Raw genomic sequence first — 24,479 nt, 5'->3', positions numbered from 1 at the left:
ATTTGGAACCAAGCCATTTGGAAATGACTGCCTCTCTTGATTAGGGGCCCTCCTCCTAACCTCAAAAACAAAACAAAAACAGCAACAGCAACAACAAAAAACCCAAAAAACAAACCTTTTCCTGGAAAATGTGGCAGCCTCAATTCGTGCTAGTTGGGTGATATCATGAGCAAATAAGCCACACAGTCCTATGCATGGTGAGCAACTCTGGAAACAGGTCTAGTGTTTGTGGCAGTTTCATTGTTCCTGGTAAACTGTGGTGTGTTTCCCCTCCCTGTGGCCAAGAACAGAGCACAGGTATTGGGGATCCTAAAGCAAAGCAAGACACTTTCATCCTGACCCCATGGCAAGGGTTGGCTGGAAATGAAAAGGAACCCTAAGGCTCCATGACTGTGACCTGGTAGGAAAAACCCTGGAGGTGGAGCCCAAAGGACCTAGGTTTGGGGCTGGCTCTGCCACTTCTGCCCTCTGGCCTCAGTTTCTGCCTCTGTAAAATGGGGCCATATGTTGACATCTGCTAGGTGTGATAATGGACTTGAAAGTACTTTAATCAAAAGTGTACTTTACTGAAGAACAGGGTATTATCATCATCCCAGGTCTCCTGGGAACCCCGAAGAAGCTGCAGCCTGCCTCCTGGCATCAGCTTCTTCATCTCAGAAATGAGAATAATAATTGCCTGGCTCTCAGATCAATGAAATAAAGATTAGTCAAGTGCATTTGAAATGCCAAGAAGCATTAGGAAGATGAGTGCCCTGGTACATTGGGAGTTGAGACTTGGTGATGGATTTAAGCCAAAATAATGAAAATTAACCCTCCCAATAATTTTTGAAAGTCTCTTGCTTTCTTAGGCTATTGATTACATCTCTCTCCCCTGATCCCCCTTCCATCTGGTCAGCTTTGCAGGATAACGGCCTCTGATTAGAGTTTCTGTGGTTTCTTGGACACATACTGCCCCAACCCCCAACATTAATTTAAATGCATTTGTGTTCCATGAGAGTTGCTCCTGCCTGGCATTGTGGGTAAATTAAGATTTCCTAAGACACCCAAAAGCCTCAGATGGAACATTGGAAACCAATGCTTCGGGGGTCCAGGGGCTTCCATTTACATTTATGTTCTCCTCCAGTTTGGGGTTTTAAGAGCGTCTTTCCCAGTTGGATGTTTATGTTTGTTGTTTTCTTGATTTCTTTTGTTCCGTTTTCCCCTAGGCCCCCCTGCCTTCCCCCTAAACCACAGAAAATGAGGAGACCTAGGCCTCTTTCAGTGTGTAGCCATAAGCTCTTTAACGGCAGTATGGAAACATTCATTAAGGTACTTGCTGGGGAGCCATGGAGTCCGCGAATGTGCCCAATGTAATGGCAGCCTCTGTCCACCCTCATGCTCCAGCTAACAATGTGTCCCAACTAACTTTCCATTCCATTCCTGGGCCAGTCCTGATTGAGCTAGCTCCTTGTTGCAGCTTGCTGGTAGCTTCAGTGAGGACCCTTCATCACAGGTGCTTTGCTCTGACCAGGTGCCCCCAATACTGTCCACGATTCTCAGTCCTAGGGGGAAATGCCTGATCAACCAAGTCCAAGTGGGGTTGAACCGCCAGACACTTCACTGCTTCAGGAACTGTAGTCCTAAAGCTTGAGGGACAGTTAGGAAAATCCCATTATCTAGTGCTGGGACGTAGTTCAATGGTAGGTATTTACCTACCGTGTGGGAGACCCTGAGTTCCATCCCTAGCACCACAACAGAAAGAAGAAGAAAGGAAAAACCCCATTATACTTTACACCCACATTTCTCAAGAGGAGTCTGAATGAAAGCAACACCAACAAAATTCCTATGGGTAATAGTGTGTTTTTATACCAGTGCATTATTTTATTTCATTTAGTTGAGTAGATATCAGCAAAGGAAACATAAACAATTTGAGTGAGAGAAATTCTTCCCACCTAGTTTTGTCTTTTTAGATGGTTTAGAACAGGGGAGAAGAGTCGAGGTGGTCCTTTTAGAATCACAAGTTAACCCATGACACCTCAAACTAAATATTAAAGCATTTTGACTAGATAAATTTCTCTATCCTTTTTTCTTTTTCCTTTGATGTAAAGGGTATAAGAACAAGCCATCCACGGGGCTGGGGTTGTGGCTCAGCAGTTGAGCACTTGCCTCGCATGTGTGGGGCCCTAGGTTTGATCCTCAGCACCACATAAAAATAAACAAACGAAATAGGGGTATTGTGTCCAACTACAACTAAAAAATGATAAAATATTAAAAAAAGAACAAGCCATCCCAGATAGAACCATTCTAGGCAATTTAAGATGGTGATGGTATTGCAAAGAGCAGCAGGCAGGGGGACATGCATTCTTATTACTTAGGGGAACAGAGGCAAAATCCTTTCTGGTTATTTGAGAGCCTGCCCCCAGCCAATCAAGACACTTTCTTCAGAAAAGAAGACTGGTGTCAATCAGGACACAAGTGAAGGTATTTGGGCATTGCTGATCACTTTGGAGTTATGGAGGCAGCCCCTGCGCCAGCTTTCTTTCCTCTATATGCGTATGGGTTACGTCACAGGCTTTCAGGACAGAAAAGAACTAGGTACAGGGCTGGCCTGTGGAGTTGGACAGAAGGAACCCCTGAAAGGAGGAACAAAAGGAACAAAGGTTCAGAACAGGGACAACTTCCCTAATTTGCTTTATCTTTGGAAGGAATTCACTCTTATTTGACAGTATTTGAAAATTAGGTATTCCATTGAGTTAAATGTTCTCTTGATAGATCCTACGTGTATTGTGTGACTGTAAAGTCATCCAACTTCATTCCCCTGACCACATGAGCATGTGCCCATTGAGCTAGTTGCCTTGGGAAGCCATCTTCTTCTTCTAATTATATCATCATCACCTTTGCTGCCACAACTTTTTAGCCAGTCTTCTTTAGAGCCCTCTTGCCTGGCCTCTGTCATTAGTGCTATAACTTTGTGTTAAAATGGACACTTTGGAATAAAAAGCTGCATTTGAAGCTTAGCTTTGCAACACCACTGGAGATCTGAAGTGGCAAAGGGAATACGGTACAGTGGTACCTGTCAACTAACTCTGAAAAAAGCCCCTAGCGCATATGAATAGTTGTGGCATCGTTGGAGTAAGTGCACTGCCTCATAAGGGGCCAAGGGAGAAGAATACTAATATGATTGGGGGAAAAAAAGGTATATTTGTTAAATGCTATTGCATTTCTTTATAGTCACACGGTACCTGTAGCACCTATAATCATTGCAGTTCAGGAAACTTATTGTGTGTGCCTACTATGAGCTCAGTAGGCAGTTTCAAACAGCATCGATTTACTCTGAAGGATTATTAACTTTCAGAAAGTGAGAGAGCAGTCTAATTTATTCAGTTCTTCAACTAATGAGAATGGAATTTAATTTTTGATTCTAGTTCATGTGTTATCTTTTGGGCCATTAAATTTAAGAGTCCCCAGCTTTTGCTAGGTGCAGTGATGCTCACCTGTAATCTCAAGGCTGAGGTAGGAGGATCACAAGATCAAGGCCAGCCTCAACAACTGAGAGAAGCCCTAAGCTACTTAGTGAGACCCTGTCTCAAAATAAAAGGATTAGGGATATAGCTCAATAGTAAAGTGCCCCTGGGTTCAATCCCTAGTATCATCCAATCAATCAATCAATCAATTAATCAATCAATCTGTCCCAGCTTTGAAAAACCACACCTGTGGAAAGTATCTCAGTGAAATAAAATCAGTGGGACTCCATGACTCTGATGTTTCAGCAGGCAAGAGAGCATTGTCAAGTTATTAATAAATAAATGCCGTTGGATTTAGATTTAGAAATTTCTAGGACTCTACTTAAATATACTTAAATCCTAGATTTTTTTGTTGTTGTTGTTGTTCTCAGAAGGAGATCCCATATTTATTCTAAGAGTGTATTTTGAGGCCCAGGAGGTACACCTCTGGGGCAGGGGATAGGCTCCATCTTGCTTCTGTGAGATGACAATGATAATGACCTACCTTATGTGATGAGGATTGAGTGAGCTTCTAGGCAGGCCATGCTTCTAGAACACTGGCCAGCACAATATAAGCGCAATGTAAGCCCTGTCTATTATCATTAACTTTAGGTTAATGCTTCTAGAGCCCCCTTGGGCCAGGCTGTTTGCTCTGTAGGTTCCGTGATTGAGATAGCATTAGCCAGATATCAGGTAGCAGATGATTCCACTTTTTGAGATGCTGGGGTCTAGACAGGTGGCACCAGCTGGTAGTCACACCTCCTCCAAATTCTCAGCTCAGCCTCCTCCACAGGCCTGACTGAGACACAACACCCATCTCAGAGTCTGACCTATTGCCCATGTGGCAAGAAATAGCCAACAGGTTCTCTGAACACTGGGAGTTTTTAGTGAAAGCAAAGGCTCGGGTTCCACCCCTAAAATCAGAAAGGTGACCCACCTTCTCTCCATCCTCCCAGCCTTCATCTTTGGTTTCAGCAGGGTACTGGGTGCGAGAGGGAGAACTAGGGATAGGAAGGAGAGCAAAGCCAAGTAGATACCCAGAAAAGCAAGCCAAGTATTGGGAGAATGTGGGGAAATGTTTGGAGTTTGGGTTCTGGTGGAATCCCTCTGGCTAGGCTCCCAATAAATATCATCATGTAAAGTTGAACTTTTTACCAAGAATGAGGATTTCTGGGCTGAATTCCAGGGACAGTGTTAGAGTAGACATAAGGTGTGTTTCTTTGCTTTGGCAGCTGGGTTTACCCTTTGGGGACTTCGGTGGGCTCTTCCCTTTTGTGAATCAGTCGTCCCTTTTGTTGAAGTGAAGTAGATTTGGAGATGGGACTGGGCTCAAGATATTCTTCCTGTACTTTGATAAGGACAAAAAGAGGCCCCTTCTTTACCGGTGTCTGGCAAAGGAGCTGAGTCTACCTATTGGGAGGCTGGCTGAGGGCAGCTCCTGGAAGGCCAGTGAGAGACAGAGGTCAGGGTGGCCCTCCCCACGGCAGGCCCATTGGCAGGCCCCCAGGACCCTTGCTGGCTGCCATTGCATTTCGGCGTTCACGGACTCTGAACTATCTGCTTACTATAACTGATCTTATTCCTGCATAATCTTTTCTTTTTCTCCTGCTCTGCTGCCTGTTTATTTTTTGTTATCAGAGGAAGAAGAAATGCTCGAACCAGGAACCAGGTATTTACTAGAAAGGCCCATTAGCCCCTTGCAGTTGGATGGAATCTGTCTTTAGATAGGACTTGCAGAGCAGAGCCCACTTTGGCTGTTGCCGATGGGTCACATCCTTCCGTTTCCCGACTGCACTCCAGCAAGGGCAGAACTGACAGGTTGGGTGTGGAAGAGCCAGGAGCATTGAAGTCCACGCCACCTTTGCAAGAGCATATTGCATATGCTTCCTTGTCCCCCTCACCTTCTGAGGAGGGTAGTAACTTAATTTGACCCCTTTTCAAAGAAAGTTCAAAAAAAAAAAAATTCTGTGCTCTTTAAATGACCTGAAATAATAGGGAGGTCAACCAGTCTTGGAATCCAAAGGAGATTGCCCCTTGCCCAGCCATGGAGAGTCTGGATAAGTCTAGAGTCTCAGTGTGTGTATCTGAATGTTTAGCTTGTAATGACTGGAACTAGCCTTCCCTTCTTAGAGCTCAGAAGAAACCCATGGGGGCCAGCCCGGCTTCCCACAGGGCGTGTTCTTAATTCTGCCATCAGGCCCCTCAGTAATGGGAAGAGGCCTTGATCTTGCCTTTGGACACATGAGCACTGGGAGAAGAAGGTTGAGTTGGAGCAAAGTGGAGTGGGAGGCAGAGCATCCTTCAAGGTCAGACTCCAGCCCCCTCCACAGGGCGGGTTCCCTCTCCCCTGTCCTAGATGTGCCTGTCAAACCTCATGATCCCAGATTCCTTGCTGGCTGGGTAAGAAGACAGAGCATTTCTTTCAGATTATCATAGCTATGCTTTTTTCTGCACTAACTAAAGACTCTTTATTGTTAATTATCACAGAGACATTAGGATTAGCACTTCCTTGCTTATTTTCCTACTAATCTGATGGTACTAATATTCTGGCTTGAGTTGTTAATTTGTGTTTGCAGTATCTTTTCCCAGTGGTGGTTGCCAAGCCCAATAAAACTCACATTTTTTTTTTCCCTTAAGGATTCAGGACAAGCTATACCACTTGTAGTTGAGAGCTGCATCCGATACATCAATTTATATGGTAAGATCAATCTTGGGTCAGTACTTTCAGCTCTCTGCAGAACAGGTGCTGGACTGTTCTGGTAGGAATGAAATTCTAATTTGTCTTGGAAGACTTCCTGTCACTGTTCTGCTTCTGAGGAGGAACATGCTCCAGGGAACAGCTGCTGATTGGAGTGCTGACGTTGGAGCTGTGTGTCTTGGTGGCTGGGGGATGGGACATAGTGGTGAGGGACCCAGGGCTTAGGATAACAGGGGTGCAATGAGGGAGTAGACAGCAGGATTATTTTAGTTCCTTTTTTTGCTCCCAACCAACCCCAGGGCCAGTAAATCAGTTAATCCTACTAGATTATAAATCCCATGGAGGAAACAGTGTCTGGGATTTGGTAACCAGTTGTCAGCAGAAGGTAACTTCTGCTTACCCACTCCAAAAATACTCATCCCTCCAAAAATATGTTTACTGAGTGTATAACAGGCACTGTTTTGGAAAGTGGGAGCACAAGGATGAACAAGACAGATATAATGTCTGCCCTGAGGGGTGTATATTTCTAAATAAGAGGGAGAGGAAATTAACAGGCAGAAAGATAAACATGGTCATCCCTCTATATCCAAATTCCTGCAGATACCAAAATCCACAGATGCTCAGATCCATTATGTAAAATGGTGTAGTATTTGCATACACCTCCTGCAGACTTTAAATCATCTCTAGATGCCTTATAATAACTCATACAATGTGAATGCCATGTAAATTGTTGCCATACTCTATTGTTTAGGAATAATGACAAGAAAAAAAATCTGCACATGTTTGGTACAGGCATATTTTTTTTTTCTCAAATGCTTTCAATCTGCATTTGGTTGAATCCCTTGATGGGGAAGCCTTGGATGCATGCAGAGGGCTGACTGTAATGAAATCACAACTAGGGATAATACTACAAAATTCACTACAAGGGATAGAGAATGGTGGTGGTGGGGTGCTGATTTGGCTAAGGCAGTGACAGAAAACCTCTCTGAGGAGGTGATATTTTAAATCAGTTCCAAATAAACAGAAGGGACAGCAGCTGAGCAGCCTGGTGGAGAGGATGGAGAATGGGAAAGGCCTAATGTGGGAAGCAGGGTCAGCATGGCTGGGTGGAGTGGGCCAGGACATTGAGGTCAGACACTTGGCTCCTAGAAATTCGGTACTGTATAAAAAAAGAGGTGGTCAGCATTTATTGAATATATTCTGTATACCCCCAAACTTTGACTACATCCTGTCTTTTAAGAGTAAATACTTCCTGAACTATAACATGAATTGTTTTAAGTGGAAAACGGAATCAAGGAATGATTATGAGTCTCCCCATTAATTCCATTGAGAATGAGGCAGGTCCTTTAATCCCTCCAGTGGCACAGGTTCTGCCAGGGGACTGTCATTGGGAATGACCCTCTTGTAAAAGGTGGAGGGAGAAAGAGACAAGCAAGGGAGCGAGTTACGGATATTCCCACAGACTCATGTTGGTCTCATGTCCTTTACTGTTTCTTTCTCTGTATGTTTCTATCTTAGGACTCCAGCAGCAGGGGATCTTCAGAGTGCCCGGATCTCAGGTCGAAGTGAATGACATCAAAAATTCTTTTGAGAGAGGTGGGTGTAGAGTGGCTCTCTGAAGTTCGTGGCTGAGGGAAGCCAGGGTGGGTATTGACATATGTTTTAGAACTGGCAGCCTGAAGGATTCCTGGGATTGCACTGGCTTGTGTGAGCTGTTCATGTACAGCTCTTCCAAATTTTGCATTCAGGGGTTTCTCCCTGGTAGCTAGAAATCAGCCCTGGCTGGAGTGTTTGCACCACATCACAGAAACTGGCAAATGCCAAGATCTGTTTGTTTCCCTCCAACAACTAACTCTTAAGTACTTATGTACTATTAAAGGTAGAGCATCCCTGTTCTGAAAATTCAAATTTCAAAATGCTCCAGGATTCAAAACTTTTTGAACACTAACTATGACACACAAATGAAAATTTTCATACCTGAGTGCATGTGCTGGTTCACAGCCAATGTGCAGTTACACTCAAAATAAAAGTCTGTAATGTGGCTGGATGTGGTAACAGTGACTGCCTAGGACCCACAGACTATGTGTCTAAGGTATATATGAAACACAGATTTCATGTTTAGGCTTAGGTCCCATCCCCAAGATATGTCATTATAAACATGCAAATATTCCCAAATCTGGAAATCTGAAACACTTTTGGTCCCACGAATTTTGGATGAGGGTTGCTCATCCTGTACAACTGCTTGTGGCTGACTTTCTCTTTGAAAAAAGAGCCTTTTAACTCTGTAAAGGAAGCTTTGTTTTAGAAAAGTTGAAAGAACATAGATAACACTGAGTGACTTTTAGAATAGTCCAATTCTTCATTTTTATAGTGTTTTTGGCAAGCTGTGCTTTGAGAGGAAGAGACCACTCTTCCTTCACCCCCCAACTTACTTGCCACTTTGATTCACCAAGGATATAAATGCTTATTAGAGGTGTGCCATTACATGCCTATAATTTCAGTGATTCAGGAAGCTAAGGCAGGAGGATCACAGGGTCAAGGCCAGCCTCAGCATCCTAGTGAGAACGGGTTTCAAAATAAAAAATAAAAGGAGCTGAGGATGTGGTTCAGTGGTAAAGCAATGTAGTGTTCAATCCCTAGTATCAAAAACCAAAAACTAAAAACACACATACAAAAAAGAAAGAAAGAAATAGAAAGAAGGAAAGAAAGGAAGGAAGGAGGGGGGATGGAGAGAGGGAGAGAAAAGGAAGGAAGGAAGGGAGGGAGCGAGGGAGGGAAGGAAGGAAGGAAGGAAGGAAGAAATGATGTGGACACCAAGACAGGATACCTGTGATTTTTTGGGGGGGGTATTTTTTGGGGGTGGGTATATCCTCCATTGGCCTCAGAATCCCTGATGAGGCAGGTGATTAGAGATATTGTCCACAGAAAGGAAGGACTTACTTATGCCTTTGGCTATGCTGTACTTGTCTTGCTGTTTTGGTGGAACAGGAAGACTAGCAAGTTCAAATCTTCATTGCCAGGGAGGATGAGGAGTTCCCCAGAAGAATTAATACACAGGTATCCCAGACAGTGTCTCTGTCTCCAGTTTTCTAACATTTTAGAGAGACCCAAAGTCTATTTCCATAATCTGTCTCATCTCAATGCTGATTTACTGCCTTATTCTCTGAATGGTTCTGATACTGATTTTGGTCTGAGGACCCTGATCCCCAATCCATTTCCTAGCAACACATCACATCCCAATGGACGAAAGAGCACATTCTCACCCATTCTTTCATGTAAGCCTCTGACAGCCTTGGGAGGTGAATGGTTTACCTCTATTATTATGCTTGAAGCAGGCCTCTCCCTGAGGTCCCACCTACAGAATTGTCTCTGTTGCCTCACTTTCCCTGAAGGAGCTGCCTCTCAAGCAACCTCCCTGCATCCCAGTCCTCTCAACTGCATGCTAAGATTGTCTAGCTGGAGTGGAGGAAGCATCCTGCAACTTCACACCCTGCCAACCCCACACACAGGACTTTTGCAGCCCTATGCGCTCTGGCTTGGAACCAGGTGTCAAGAATGTGATTTGGCTGAAGTAGTGCCCAGTGGCCTCTGAGGGGCCAGGGGACCTTTAGCTCTGGAGTCCACACCAGGATCATGGGTGCATAGGACAGAGAGCCCAGAACCATCCTGTCCCAGGCTCTCTAGGGCATTTATTCAGGCACTCGACATGCACTGAGCCCTCCACTGTGTGAGGTAACAGACTAAAGCCAGGAAATGCAATACGAACCAATGGGTACTACTAGAGGGGGAGCCAGTTTAACAAACAGCACGATCGGTGCGTTGCTGGGGTAAACACTAGGCAGCATAAGAGCCCCTTGCCTGATTTGGATGAACAGAAGAGGAATAGCAAAGCCAAGGAAGGCTTCTCTTGGAGGAAAAGCCTAAGCTGAGGCTTAAGGAGAAGGAGCCAGGGGAAGCAAGGGCTTTCCAAGCCAAGGCAAAGGCCGAGAAGCAAGAAGCATCTATTGTTCATCATTGCCCTACATCTCTCAATGTCACATGGTGGCCCAATCTAGAGTTCTGTCTCTTCATTTCCCCAAACTCCTTAGCACCCCTGCTCTCCTGGGTTCATGGTAAATGAACAAAACTATGGTCTGGAACTCTGTCTGACTGGTCCTATGCTCCTGGGCCCATCTCATTACCCAGAATTCCTTATTGCTCTGCCCCAGATCTCTTGTGTGAACTCCCTGCCCCTTGCCTCCAGCTGGCAGGCGCCTCACCCTTGCATTTTCCTGCTTCTCCATACCCTGTAGGTAACCTTGTTGAAACAGACAGCCCTAGCCTCTCCCCAGCCCCACAGGGCTGCTTTCTTCCCTTCTCCAATGTGATTGTCTAAGGTCAGCACCTCCTGTCACTTGCTTGGGTGCTTCTGTAGGGGTGATGTGTAATTGAAAAGAATTTTCTGCTCCTAACAAGCCTTGGATCCCCTCAGGCAGAGCCCAGCTGGGCAGAGATCACCTGACCCACATCTCAGCTGCAAAAAATATTTTCTCTTTTCTCTTTGCCTCATGTACACAATTGGCCCCTTTCCCTTTCCCCAGGATTCCAAAATGAATCTCATTCTCTTGCCAGCCTTGTTCTCTGTTCCACCTGAGGCCACAATGAGGCATAGCTTCTAAAAGAATAGTCCCTGGTATGTCTTTTTTAGAAAAATTTATTGTTGGCTTTTCTGGACTGCCCAGTGCCCCAATTTCTCACTTATTCTTTTCTGTTTCTTGATACTCGCCATTAAGTGCCCTGGGTCTGGCTTCTTACCTGGGCAATCCCAGGGATATTCTCCCATCTTCCCTCAGACTAGTGTTATTTCCTCTTCCTGGCTCACTCCAGGTGGCCTACGCCCTGGACCAAGAGCCTTCTGGGAAGAAGGGCCAGAACTAATGGTGTGTGTATACACCAATGTATGTGTTTGCATGTGTATTTAAAGTCACTGTTAATCATACTTAGCAGTGGGAGCTAACAGGTAATATGGAGGAAAAAAAATCCATGTGATTTTTGAATCCTAAGACCACAGCCTGAAAATAGAGCACATTTTCACATTTCTCAGGCTGCTGCAGAGAGGGAGAGGGAACCGAAGAGGTGGGGTTTGTACTCCCTCCCCACAACTTCAGGCAACTGGGACAGCTTTGTTCTGTATATTGGGATTTCATAGGAACTCTTTTTTTCTTGAGGGAAAAAATAAAATAAAATCTGGGCTGGGGCTGTAGTTCAGTGGTAGAGTGCTTGCCTAGCATGTGTGAGGCCCTGGGTTCAATCCTCAGCACCACATAAAAATAAATAAATAAAATAAAGGTATTATAAAAAAAATTCTTAAAATTAAAAGGCAAAATTCTATTGTAAAGGAAGGAGAGTAGGAGAGTGGGTGGAGGCGTGTGTATACACAGGCAGAGTGCAGACGAGCAGAGACAGAGATTTGAAAATCACACTTAAAAGAAGGAATGTCTCCCAGGCATGAAACCTGGGACTTCTGGTGTCTGCTCTGCCTACGTGAGTTTAGGCACATTGCTTCGCCTGTCTGGGCTTCTCTCTCCCTCAGGAGAGAAGGATGTTGAAACCAACCCTCCCTCAGGGCCTTGCGGTGCTGATGTGAGGATTCAGACATTACTTGCCTGAATGTGCTTCTTACTTGAAAAGGTCCTTGTGCGTATAGGCAAATATTTTTTAATGTGTTCTTTTTTCCTTTCCCATGAGGAAGTCTTGTGGGGGACAAATTCTTATCTCCTCTGAGAGGTTAATCTATGGAACATCAGCATCTGAGCTGCCACACATGGTTGTTCAGGCTGGGCACTGCACAGGGATGCCAGCCAAGAGGGCAGGAACTCTGGCTTCTGCCCTATAAACCACAAGCCCTGGTACAGGAAGGAAGGGAACCTTTCTCTAATTTGCACTGAAGTATATTGGAATCAGCAGAGACCCTGTTAGTGACACACATTCACTTCTGACAGAGGCAGAATGAAGAGATTCAAGTATGAGCTGCCAATTCTTCCCTCCATTGCCAGACTTAAGGTATTGTGGGCTGCTTAGGAGAAGGAGGGAGAAGCCCATTTTGCAAACATCCCTTAACACTTCATGAAGGCATTAGATTGCTCTTGGCTTTTTCTTATCTCCCCCATGGAAATTCCCAGTGATGAACCAGCTCAACAGCCCTGGATTAAAATGAACAGTGCTGGGCTGGAGATGTGGCTCAGCGGTAGCGCGCTCGCCTGGCATGCGTGCAGCCCGGGTTCGATCCTCAGCGCCACATACCAACAAAGATGTTGTGTCCGCCGAGAACTAAAAAATAAATATTAAAAAAAAAATTCTCTCTCTCTCTCTCTCTCTCTCTCTCTCTCTCTCTCTCTCTCTCTCCCTCCTCTCTCACTCTCTCTTTAAAAAAAAAAATAAAATAAAATGAACAGTGCTTCTCCCTAGATGAACAATTGGCAAAAATTCTTGAGATTGACAGGATGCCATGGGCAGGGCTATGGAAAATAGTACTCTCAAGGTGATATTGCTGGTAACAGGATAAAGTGGTGTAGCCCCAATGAAGAAGAATTTGGCTGTATATTTCAAACCATATCTAAATAACTTATAATACCCAATGCAGTGTTCATGCCATATTATTAGTTGTTAGACTGTACTGTTTGCAGTTAAGCCTGCATATGTTTAGTATATAAGCAATTTTTTTTCTTTGGAAAAATTCCATCCTCTGTTGGTTGAATCCATGAATGTGGATCATACAAATTTGGAGGGCCAACTGTACATGTATTTGCTTATTTATGTTTCCAGAAATAAAGTAGAACAAACAAGAAACTAACAAAAATGGTTAAGTATGAGGTATAGATGGAGAAGGATAAAAGAAGCTCATGTCTCAGAGTAATTTTCAATCTGGTTTTAACTCTTGGACTCTGTTAATCCTTGGTGTTTTCAAAACTGTATTTTTTTTTTTTTTGGTACTGGGGATTGAACTCAGGGGCACTTGCTCACTGAGCAGCATCTCCAGCCCCATTTTGTATTTTATTTAGAGACATGGTCTCACTGAGTTGCTTAGTGCCTCACTTTTGCTGAAACCTGCTTTGAACTTACAATCCTCCTGTCTCAGCCTCCCAACCACTGGGATTACCGTGCCTAGCTTTAAAACTGTAAATTTTTAAAAAAGGATTTCTAAAAAAAAATTAGCCCCTATAATTGAATACAAATAGAAATAATTTAACTGTATCAAATTGGTAATCACAGAAAGTAATTTTCAAACATGATCTGTGAACATATATTTTTAACATACACTTTAACATAATTTTAACTCTATTGAGTTACCTACCATATGTTCACTATTTTTTAAAGTCCACATTTCAGTGATTTCTAGTATATTTACTGATTGTGCAGTCACCATTGTAATCCAGAATTCTTTCACCATCTTAAACAGGAACCTCGTACTCACATATGGTCACTCCTATATCCCACACCCTGCCCCAGGCCCTGGCAACCACTAAACTATTTTTTGTCTTCTGACTCTGCATCTTCAGTGGAATACATTCCAAGAACAACAACCAAAAAAAAGGGGGGGAAGAGAGAAAAGAAAAAAACTAAAACAAAATAAAAATAAAAGCAGAGTCCTAGAAATAAATCTTAAATTGTACACAGTAGGTTTATTGTTAATAGTAATATTGCTATTAAAACTCTGATAGTATTTTATGCATATTGTAAGATAAAACAGAAAAATATATTAACAATATTATTCAGAACCAAGATTTTCACTACAAAATTAGATATACAGATGCTCCACAATTTACAGTGGGAGTATATCCTGATAAACACATCGTAAATTGAAAATACCATAGTATTGGAAAAGCATTGAATGAATCTAACCTACTGAACACATGGCTCAGCCCAGCCTAATTTAAATGTGCTCAGAACACTGAAGTTAGCCTAGAATTGGGCAAAGTCATCTTACTCAAAAGCCTATTTCATAAAATGTTAAATATCCAATGTCATTTATCAAAGATTAAAGGTGAAACCACTTTGGTCTGGATATACTTACACCATCAAAAAGTCAAAAAATTGACCCTTGGGCTGGGGATGTGGCTCAAGTGGTAGCGTGCTCACCTGGCATGCGCGGGGCGCTGGGTTCAATCCTCAACACCACATAAAAATAAAAAAATTAAGATATTGTGTCCACCTAAAAAAAAAACCTAAAAAATAAATATTAAAAAAAATTGTCCCCTCAACTAATTGTAAGCTGGCAACTGTCTATATGAATACAAAATAAATGAAGGTAAAGAAAACCTTGTGTCTTAAATATGGTTATGATACATCAGTATGAACTCATGAAAAAAAATGTGCATTTAAGTTTTATTCACTGGAAAGGCCAGGAAGCTCTTTATAGTGCTCCTATAGCTAATAGCTAGATTTTGCTTTTAGTTACTCTCTACAAATAACAGAGGGCTCCTTGGGAAAACCTTTAATTCCAGATATGGGTCAAGGAAAGTAAAAGGGCATTTTTTTTTTTTTTTTTTTTTGTCCAGAAAGCAAAGAAATGCTCAGTGAGGATCACAATAAAAGGACATAAGAAAGGATTCCCCAGCCAAATGTAGGACAATTTAAGCAATCCCAAAGAACAATAATGGTAATAAATTGTAACACATTGAATTTAAAATAACATAAAATGTCTCTAAAGATGCTGACAAATAAGGGGGAGAGGGAACACAGGGAAAGCTCTTTCCAAAAGAATCCCAGCTAATAGCTTCAGGAGAAATGATGATATGAAAAAAATCACCACTTTGCAACCCCTAGTGTAACAGTTTGGGCACAAATCATCATTGGATGTCCAAACCACTGATACAATGTTTTGGGCACAGTGAAGAGCAGACAGTCTCAGGGTGTCAGGATACTTAGAGTATCATTTCATAAATCACTTATTATAAAGGGGAAATTAGCTTCACAATGTAGAAATCTGGAGGCTACCACCATAACCCAGCCATCACAGAGCCTCAATAGGAGCGGGACAGCTTAACCTATGCATCACCTGATGGGCTGTAGGGAAGTATCCACCATGTCGTTCCTGCAATGCTTGTTTTGTTTTGTTCTGTTTTTTACATATGCGGTATTCTTGCCGAAGATACTTAACCTGAACCTGATCACGAGGAAGCAATCAGACAAATCCAGAATATGACTCTATTCTGCAAGACAGCTGGCCTGCACTTTTTTTAGAAATATTTTTTTAGTTGTAGATAGACACAATATCTTTATTTATTTATTTTTATGTGGTGCTGAGGATCGAACCCAGGGCCTCACTCATGTGAGGCAAGAGCTCTGCCACTGAGCTCCAACCCCAGACCCTGGCCTGCACTCTTCATAAAAGAGTCAGCACTTAAAAAGACCAACTAACAAATGAAAATATTAAGAATCTGTTCTATTTCAAGGGCCAAGGGAGCATAGCCACCAAAGGAATTGGGTGAACATTGAGTAGATCTTAGGTTTTTGAAAAATATCTGTAAAAGATGCGATGGGACAATTGGGGAAGTTTGAAGGTGGGCCAGGTGTGAGATGTTATTTTGGAATGATGGTTTATTTTCTTAGGAGTAATAACGTTATTGTTGTTATGTGCAAATATCCTGATTCTCGGGAAAAGTGTGTTGAAGTACTTGGCAGTGACCTGTCATGATTTCTATGGAGTACTCTCCAACAATTGAGCAGCAATAAACATAAACAGGAAAAGAGAGAAAGCAAATATAACAGGAGGAGAATAAGTGAAGGGCAATGGGTGTTCCTTATTTTATTTTTCTGACTTTTCTATGGATTTCAATATTTTCAAATGGGAAGTTGCAGGGAAAACTTTGAACTTGAGGGTGGTGTCATATATTGGGGAGGTGTATCCCTTCTGCCTTCCTTCTGGTTCAGGCTGGCCCAGATCACCTCTTTTGCCATGTTCTGTGGCTCCTTACCAACCTGAAATATTGTCTCCTTTTTCCACCCAGGTGAAGACCCCCTTGTGGATGATCAAAATGAGCGAGATATCAATTCAGTCGCTGGTGTTTTAAAACTGTATTTCCGAGGACTGGAAAATCCACTCTTTCCTAAGGAAAGGTTTCAAGATTTGATATCTACTATTAGTAAGTATTTCCCAGGTTGAAGAATCACTTCCTGGACAAATCTTAATTGCTGTTGCACTCTGGGCTCATCACTATGGTAGGCATAGAAGAGGAATATTGTGAAAGAAGATGTGTGGCCGTGGTCCTCAGAGAACCTGGCAGGTGGAGACAACAGAGTGTTTATAACGAGAAGGAGTACAGAAGGAACTCAGAGAAGAAGCCCAAGGGGGCTTGGATTCACAGGTCAGACCTCAGAGAGCAGTGTTAGCAAGTCTTCCTGGAGGAGTGGACACAGGGAACCCTGGGAAGAGTTGGGGACACAACCATTGGGATCAGCAGGAAGGTGTCCAGCCTGTGTGTGATGTGATAGACTGGAAAAGGAAGACAGAACAAAAAGGGGAAGACCTTGAATGCTTGCAAGGGTTCCAGGGCTTTTTGCCTTGGGTAATGGGGAGCCAAGGAAGGTTGGTGGTCAGGTCAGCAACATGATGAACAAGGAAAATGGTGAAACTAAGGTGACTGGGGGTCCCTCTTATGTTGTTAATTGTGAGCATCTTTCTCAACTGCTGTGTTTTTGTGGATAGTCAGGAGGAACCAGTCTAGGGAACTGATGTCCAGGCATCTTGGCTATAAGACACCAAAATCCAAGGCAACCTTCTGGGAATATTTTCAAATAAATTTCAAATTTTAATATTTTTTTCTTTCTTTTTTTGTTTTTGTTTTTGTTTTTTTTCTTTTTTCAAATTTTAATATTTCAGAATAAACTTTTAAAAAAATTTATTGGGTTTACAGAAAAGTTAGCCCACACCCAGTTTTACTGGGGGTGTGTCTGATGCTATTCTGTGAGAGATTTGCAGGAGAGGGTCCAGGAGGTGGCAAGAGAGGAGGCATGAGCCCTCTTATTTGCTTTGTGTAAAAGACCCTTCCTTTGCTGTTGGCCCTCCTCACTACTTCATGCTCTCAACCACATCTTAGAAAGCCCAGGCCACAAAGGCCCAGCCCTCTATGAGCCCCATGCCATATACTCATCCAGTGTTTCCAGAACCCCCCCCCATTCCAGTTCCTGAGCAGACAAGAACATTGACTTCCAGCTCATGCCAGGACATTGCCTGACCTGAATCACTCCATGAGAGTCGCTTTCAGTTCCTTCCCAAATCCTATGACCACATACATCAAGGAAAAAAAAACCTCACATTGACTTCCAGCTTCTATTCTAAACAGGGAGAGCCAGGTTTCTGTTTCAGAAACTTTGTAGACAACAATGTCTACTTATAATTTAGTAATATTAGTCCCCCCTTCTGTGGTTTTTGAGTTACCTATAGTCAACTGCAGTCAGAATATATTAAATGGAAAATTCCAGAAATAGTTCATAATTTAAAAATAATTTTTTGGAGTAATTTGTTATTATTATTCTATTTTTATTAAATTATCATTGATTTCTTCCTGTACCTAATTTAAATAAATGTGTTTAAGAAAAAACATTGTTGCTAGGCACAGTGGCACATGCCTATAATCCCAGCAACTCAGAAGGTTAAGGCAGGAGGGTCTCAAGTTCAAGGACAGCATCCAAAACTTAGTGAGACCCTGTCTCAAAATAAAAAAATAAAAAAGACCAGGGCTGGGCTGGGGATGTGGCTCAAGCGGTAGCGTGCTCGCCTGGCATGCATGCGGCCCGGGTTCGATCCTCAGCACCACATACAGACAAAGATGTTGTGTCCGCCAAATACTAAAAAAATAAATAAATATTAAAATTAAAAAAAAAAAAGACCAGGGCTGTAGCTCAGTGATAGAGCACCCCTGGATTCAGTCCCCAGTACCAAATGCATGTGCATGCGCGTGCGCACACACACACACACACATACACACACACACACACACACATACACACACACATACATACAACCAATATTAATAAATAATAGTAGAGGTGGTACTTGGGCAGGGATGACTGAAGTTAAGGACAGAGGCATCTGAAGTAGGCAGCATTGGAACTGATTTGTGTATAGGAGATTCTGATTCAGAATTTGGGCAGCTTGGGCAAGGGTTCCTGGAGCAGGCTTGGAAGGTAAGCTATAGGGATCACCATGTATATGAAGGCTCAGCGGTGGCAACTTCTGTTTTGAGAGGGTGATGTGATGGATAAAACCACCTGGCACAGGATTACTCAGGGGGCCACTGTTGGAATTTATGGCAGAGAAATGTCTTGTGCCACTCACAATTCAGAACACTTGGAACCCAGGCCCTTAGATATCAAGTGCCAGCGCTACTGTTCAGTCGCTGTGGCAGCCCCACAGGAGGCTCTATAGATATGTAAGCACCCCTCATTTGAGAAGCATGATTCTCCGTCATCTCCAGGCACTTTGGGAAGAGCTGGCAGCTGGAGATGATAGCTTGGCCCTGGCGTGAGGGCCTTGGATGCAGAGGAGAAACAAGAAAAGCTGTGGGTTAGAAGGAATTCCCTGATGGAATAAAGAGGCTGGACAGGGGCTGCATGAGAAAAATGTTACCTGAAAAAGAAACTGACATTATGCTGCACATCAGCCACATAAACTTAGGAGCTCTGAGAGCTCACTTTTCTTAGCACCAGCTTTCCATGTCCACAAGGCACTTGTGTCCTCTTACCAAGTCCAACTGGCTGCTCCAGCCCCTGGCCTGACAAATAAAAGTACCAGTGCCGGTCTCTCCAGACGATACTGGAGAGATGAGATTACAAGCATCTTCCAAGTTCCTGGCCAATAGGTAGCTTGAGAGATGGTTATTTTCCCCACCCCTTTTTACCTAGCAACTGCTATGTGCCAGTCCTGTGCTGCAGTTGGTGAATGTGAGGAGTTTAATAAACACGATCCCTGTATGTGTTCATCAGGAGTTGCAGGTGACAGAAACTCAACCTGACCTAAGCCATAAAAGAGAATGTATTCATTGATGTACCTGGAAAGTTCAGACCCAGCTGAACTCAGAACCTCAGCTGGTATCATCAGAAATCAGTCCCTCCTCTGTCTCTGTGCCAGCCACATTCTCAGGCAGGATCTTGCTTCCCAGCAGCCCCTACCTGCTCCAGATTTCCCTCTTCCCTGGACCAAGGACACTTTTCTATAGGTTTCTCCAGCCCAAAGTCCTGAAGACCAACTCTGATTGGTTCTGGGTGGGACACAACACACACCTCTCCCTGAGACCTGGGGATGGGACACACTGATGGGCCAGGCTGGGCTTACATGTGGATCCACCAACTGTGAGCAGAGCTGCTGCCCCGACCCACTGACCCACTGGGGCTGATGACAGAGGGGAGACATGAAAATGTGTTCAGGGTGAAGAGCACCCTGAAAAGCCCCTTTATGTTACAGAACTGGAGAACCCAGCCGAGAGGGTGCACCAGATCCAACAGATCCTCATTACCCTCCCCCGCGTGGTCATCGTGGTCATGAGATACCTCTTCGCTTTCCTCAACCAGTGAGTGCCTGACCAAGGGGCCCTTCTTTGGCTGGCCTCCATTGGGAGGGGGCGGCCTGAGGTGTTTGCAGGTACTTTTGTTTTTAAAGCAGAACATGGAGCCTCCTGGGTTTAAGTAGAGCCTACCCCCAAAGAAAGAAGCCCAGAGGGAGGATTTGCCTATCCCAGATGACTCCTGCCACCTCCTCTCTCCAGCCTCTCCCAGTACAGTGACGAGAACATGATGGACCCCTACAACCTGGCCATCTGCTTCGGGCCCACCCTCATGCACATCCCTGACGGGCAGGACCCTGTGTCCTGCCAGGCCCATGTCAACGAAGTCATCAAAACCATCATCGTCCATCATGAAGCCATCTTCCCCAGTCCCCGGGAGCTAGAGGGACCCGTGTATGAAAAATGCATGGCTGGAGGGGAAGAATATTGGTAAGATGCTGTTCCTCCTAACAGTAATGTTGTCATCCTTGTTGGTGAACAGTAAGAAACCCTTCCGTTTTCTTACTGTGTTGAGCTTATACTTCCATATACATTTTCTCATTTGAGCTTTGAACCCCTCTTATATGAGACTAGGTTCACCAGTCAAGATTCTGGTGGTTACAAGGGACAGAACTGAAACCAGCGTAAGCCAAACGTGAATTTATGGGATTGCTTACTAAGAAGTCTGGGAATGTATCTTCAGGAGTGGCTGGATCTGGGGACTGAACTCTGGTCATGAGGACTTTGTCCTGCAATCTCCATCCCTTGGCTCTAGTTTCTTCTGTATTGATTTTATTCTCAGACCGTCTCTCCCTTGATGGTACCAAGAAGGAAGCCAGAAACTCCAGCTTTAAATCCATTCTCTGAACACCCTCAATAGAAAAAGAACTTCTTTCCCTGTGTTCCCACATAAGCTCAAGAATTGTTTCTGTGCTGACATTTGGTCTGGTGATGTGTGATTATGGTTACATTGGCAGGGAGAGGTGCTGCTGTCTCTGGCAGGGGAGGCAAGGCCCCTCTCAGGAAGCAGGGACATGAGTAAGCCCTGCCTGACCACATGTACCCTTCATGGCCCCCTCCCACCAGATGTCTCTTGAAGGTCATGAGCTTGATTCTTAGAGTGTTCTGCTCCAGATCAGCATCCTCTAGTCGGACCACCTTTGTGTCCCTGAGATGACACCCAGTCTTAGGAAAAATATTTTAGGCCATTTTCAGAATCAGGGATGACTGTGTTCCAGGCTAAGACCTTAAAATGTCAAGACAGGAAAACAGTTTAAAAATGCAATGAAAGGGAGACAATAGATAATGATAATGTCCAGTGTATTTCAGAAAGCTAGAGAAGAGAAATGTTTTCACTATAAGAAATGATAAAGGGCCTGAGGATGTAGCTAGTGGTAGAGCATGTGCTTAACATAGGTGCAGCCCCGAGTTCCATTCCTGGCACCACACACACACACTCACACACATACACACTCGCACATACACACTTTCACATTCACACAATCATGCTTATATACCCACACTCACACACTCACACACACTAACACACACTCTCTCACACTCACACAATCATGCTTACACACCCACACTCATACACTCACACACACACTAACACACTCTCTCACACACAATCATGCTTACACACCCACACTCACACACACACTAACACACATACACATTCTCTCACACTCACACAATCATGCTCACACACCCACTAACACACATACACACTCTCTCACACTCACACAATCATGCTCACACACCCACACTCACACTTGCATACACACTCATACACATACACACACATATACACTCACACACACAGGTACATGTTTAAGGGGCTGGATTTACCCTATTTTAAACATTCCACAAGGCATACATGTATGGAAACATCACACAGTACCCCATAAATATGTACAATTGTTATGTTTTCATGCATCAATTGAAGTCTATAAATTTCAAAAGAGAGAGGCAATACTCCATGAAAAAAAAAAAAGTACAACAAAGCATAAAACCCAGCACACCCAGAGAGAGCAACCAGCCAAAGAGTGACCATTATTTCTTTACTCTGGATCCAGAACAATATACAGCTGTGTATATTTAGGTCTTACCTGCACTGCTTCCAGCCAGCTGCCTTTGGGGGAGTTTGTTTTTGATTGTCACAATGTCCCTGGACTTGTGGATTGCCTTAGTTCTCTGGACATATTTGGAGAAGTTCTTCAAAGGGGGCAGAATCCCAGTGCCTTTGTCCCCCACCACCACATCTCCTTGCATAGAAGTGCTCACCAGCAGTGATGTGTGATCACAGCTTTCTGACTTCCTTTGAGGCATCAGGGGGCAAGTCTGCTCTGTACCAGAAGCAGCAAATGGCTGCAAAGCATGCTGTCTGCACACAGAGAAGCCTTTCACACACAGTGTTGGCCAGCATCAATCCTCTCCTTGGTGTGATATGTTGGTAGGATGCGCAGTTGTCCTGGGAAGGATCCACAGATCTTAGATGTTATCAGAGAACACATACAGTGGGCACACTTTTCTCAAACCTGTTTGCTTCCCATGCAACTGGAACCTAATTAGTTTCACCATAATTTTGGAGGAGTTTTCAAAGCCAACGAGAGAGATTTAGCTGAAGGTTTCAGCACAGTAGACATCATTCATTCATTCATTCCACAGATAGTCCCAGGCCAGGTCCTGGTCTGGGAGGCAGGAAGAGAGCCTGAATAAGATTTACCCTGATGTAGGGAGCTCAGATGGAAGAGGAGGAAGCAGGCAGTCCCAGAAGGAAGCCCCTGGCTCCAGTTGAAGGCAGTTCTAAAAGGCTTCCTGGAGGTGGTGAAGACTGAGCTGAGACAGCAGGGTAAACTGAGCCAGCCCAGTGAGGAGTGGGCAAAGAAAGATCTAGGCCTACAGCATTCAATAAAATGAGAAGAATGTGTCAAGGGAATGGTGAGGGACAGCTCCACAGGGCAGGTAGAGCCAGATTATCAAAACTCTTGAAGCCACTGTATGGAGTCTGGACCTTACTAGATGACAATAGAGAATTTTTCATAATAAAGCCCACACCCTTTAAATGACATTGCAAATGTCACCTCCTCTAAGAACTCTCCCCTGACTATGTTAGTCCCCACTGTTTTTCTTGTCTCTGCTCATTTCTTTCCCACATGACATATTTCAACTTGTAACTGTCTTATTGACTGGCCTGTTTACTTGGACTTTTTTCTTGTCCCTCTCCATAGAAGGTAAGCAATAAGGTCAGGGACCCTATCCATCTTCCCTCTCTTTACATCCTTTCCATGTGGCGTAGTGTCATCTATTAGAACTCAGTGGATCAGTAAAAACACTGGGTGTGTGAATGATCCCTGGCCTCAAAGAACTTAGAGTCTAGCAAAGGGTAGCACCTGTGACTCATACCAGTACCTGAATGACTGGATTGGACCAACCTCAGTCTCTCGGCCACCAGGCTCATCATGGTGACCAGCCTAAATCGATCTGGGCTTTTGCCCACAGAATCATAAGGCAGCCCTTGTTGGCTTCGCTCCACCTCACAGATGTGTCATCTCAGCTGTAAGAAGGGAGTCAAACTGGATGAAAGGACACATGGTACTTCTGAGGTCTTTTCTGTTCTGATTTGTGGTACTTCTGATGATAAATTCTGGGGTAACTGCCCTCTGGACCTTACAGAACACATAGGCATTGTCAATCCATTTTCTGCTGCTGGAACAGAATGCCTGAGGCTGGGTAATTCCTAGTAACAGAAATTTATATGGCACACAGTTCTAGAAACTAGGAAGTCCAAGAGCATGGCGTCAGCATCTGTCAAGGGCCTTCCTGCTATTTCATCCCATGGTGGAAGGCAGAAGGCAAAAGGCACAAGAGTGAGCAAGCGCACAAGCGATGTTCAGGTCAGACTCAATTGTCAAACAGTTCTTGTGAGTTCTAATCCATTCCTGTGATAATAACATCAGTTCATTCATGAGAACAGACTTCATGACCCAATCACCTCGTCAGGCACCCCCTCCAACACTTTTGCACTGGGGATGAAGTTTCTAACACGTAAACTTTGGGGACACAGCCAAACCACTGACAGCCTTCGCCAAGAAGGTAACTCAGCTGGGATAGAGCTGACAGAGGGACTCAGGGAAGCTTCCAGCAAGGAGCTGGGAGTGGTTTTCTAGTTAAGAAGATCCATGGGTGATCAGTGGGAAAAGACAGGATGATGTAGGCCTGGGCCTGCTCTGGGTGAGGGCCACACTCCCCAACAAGTCCCCTTCCTGTGTTTTCTTGCAGTGACAGTCCACACAGTGAGCCAGGGACCATCGATGAAGTTGACCATGACAATGGCACGGAGCCTCACACTAGTGATGAAGGTGAGTGAGGGGAGGTCTGGGGCCAGGAAACTCACCTGGAAAGCTTTCCTGCTGCCTCATGCCACCCCACAGGGCTGGCCCACATAACCCTCCAGTTCCAGGTCAGCACTGCCATCCCTCAGAACAGATGGGCACCCAGGGAAACCTCAGGAAAAAACCTCCATTGCGCAGGGCAGCTTCCAGCACAGGCCAGACAGAGCAGATCCTGGGAGCATGCGCTGTGTTGGCCACACCCCACTCCTGGCTCACGTGATCCCTCTGTGTCCTGCCTGGCCCAGGTGCAGATCCTAAACGGCAAGAGTATCCCAAGTAGGAAGCAACCACTGTCCCTCTGTTCCTCTGTCCCTCTCCCCTGCATGCCTGTTCTGCACCAGGCCTATGCTAGGACCTGAGACGAGGAGGTGAAGGAGAC

General features: G+C 44.3%; 1 protein-coding gene across 3 annotated transcripts in view; it reads left to right on the top strand.

Annotated features, from left to right (window-relative positions):
* Window positions 1-24,479, top strand: part of Srgap3 (SLIT-ROBO Rho GTPase activating protein 3) — a 244,862-nt gene that overhangs the window by 201,704 nt on the left and 18,679 nt on the right. For all 3 annotated transcript variants that reach the window (XM_026383042.2, XM_077793436.1, XM_026383043.2), the window contains 7 exons: window positions 1,206-1,308; window positions 6,120-6,180; window positions 7,699-7,776; window positions 16,170-16,304; window positions 19,625-19,730; window positions 19,926-20,153; window positions 23,988-24,067. In XM_026383042.2, coding sequence (XP_026238827.1) covers window positions 1,206-1,308; window positions 6,120-6,180; window positions 7,699-7,776; window positions 16,170-16,304; window positions 19,625-19,730; window positions 19,926-20,153; window positions 23,988-24,067 — 791 coding nt within the window. The remainder of the gene's footprint in view (window positions 1-1,205; window positions 1,309-6,119; window positions 6,181-7,698; window positions 7,777-16,169; window positions 16,305-19,624; window positions 19,731-19,925; window positions 20,154-23,987; window positions 24,068-24,479) is intronic.

Source organism: Urocitellus parryii, chromosome 16, assembly GCF_045843805.1.
Source record: "Urocitellus parryii isolate mUroPar1 chromosome 16, mUroPar1.hap1, whole genome shotgun sequence".
NCBI lineage: Eukaryota > Metazoa > Chordata > Mammalia > Rodentia > Sciuridae > Urocitellus > Urocitellus parryii.
Note: the sequence above shows the minus strand (reverse complement) of the source record. Positions and strands in the feature narration are given on the sequence as shown.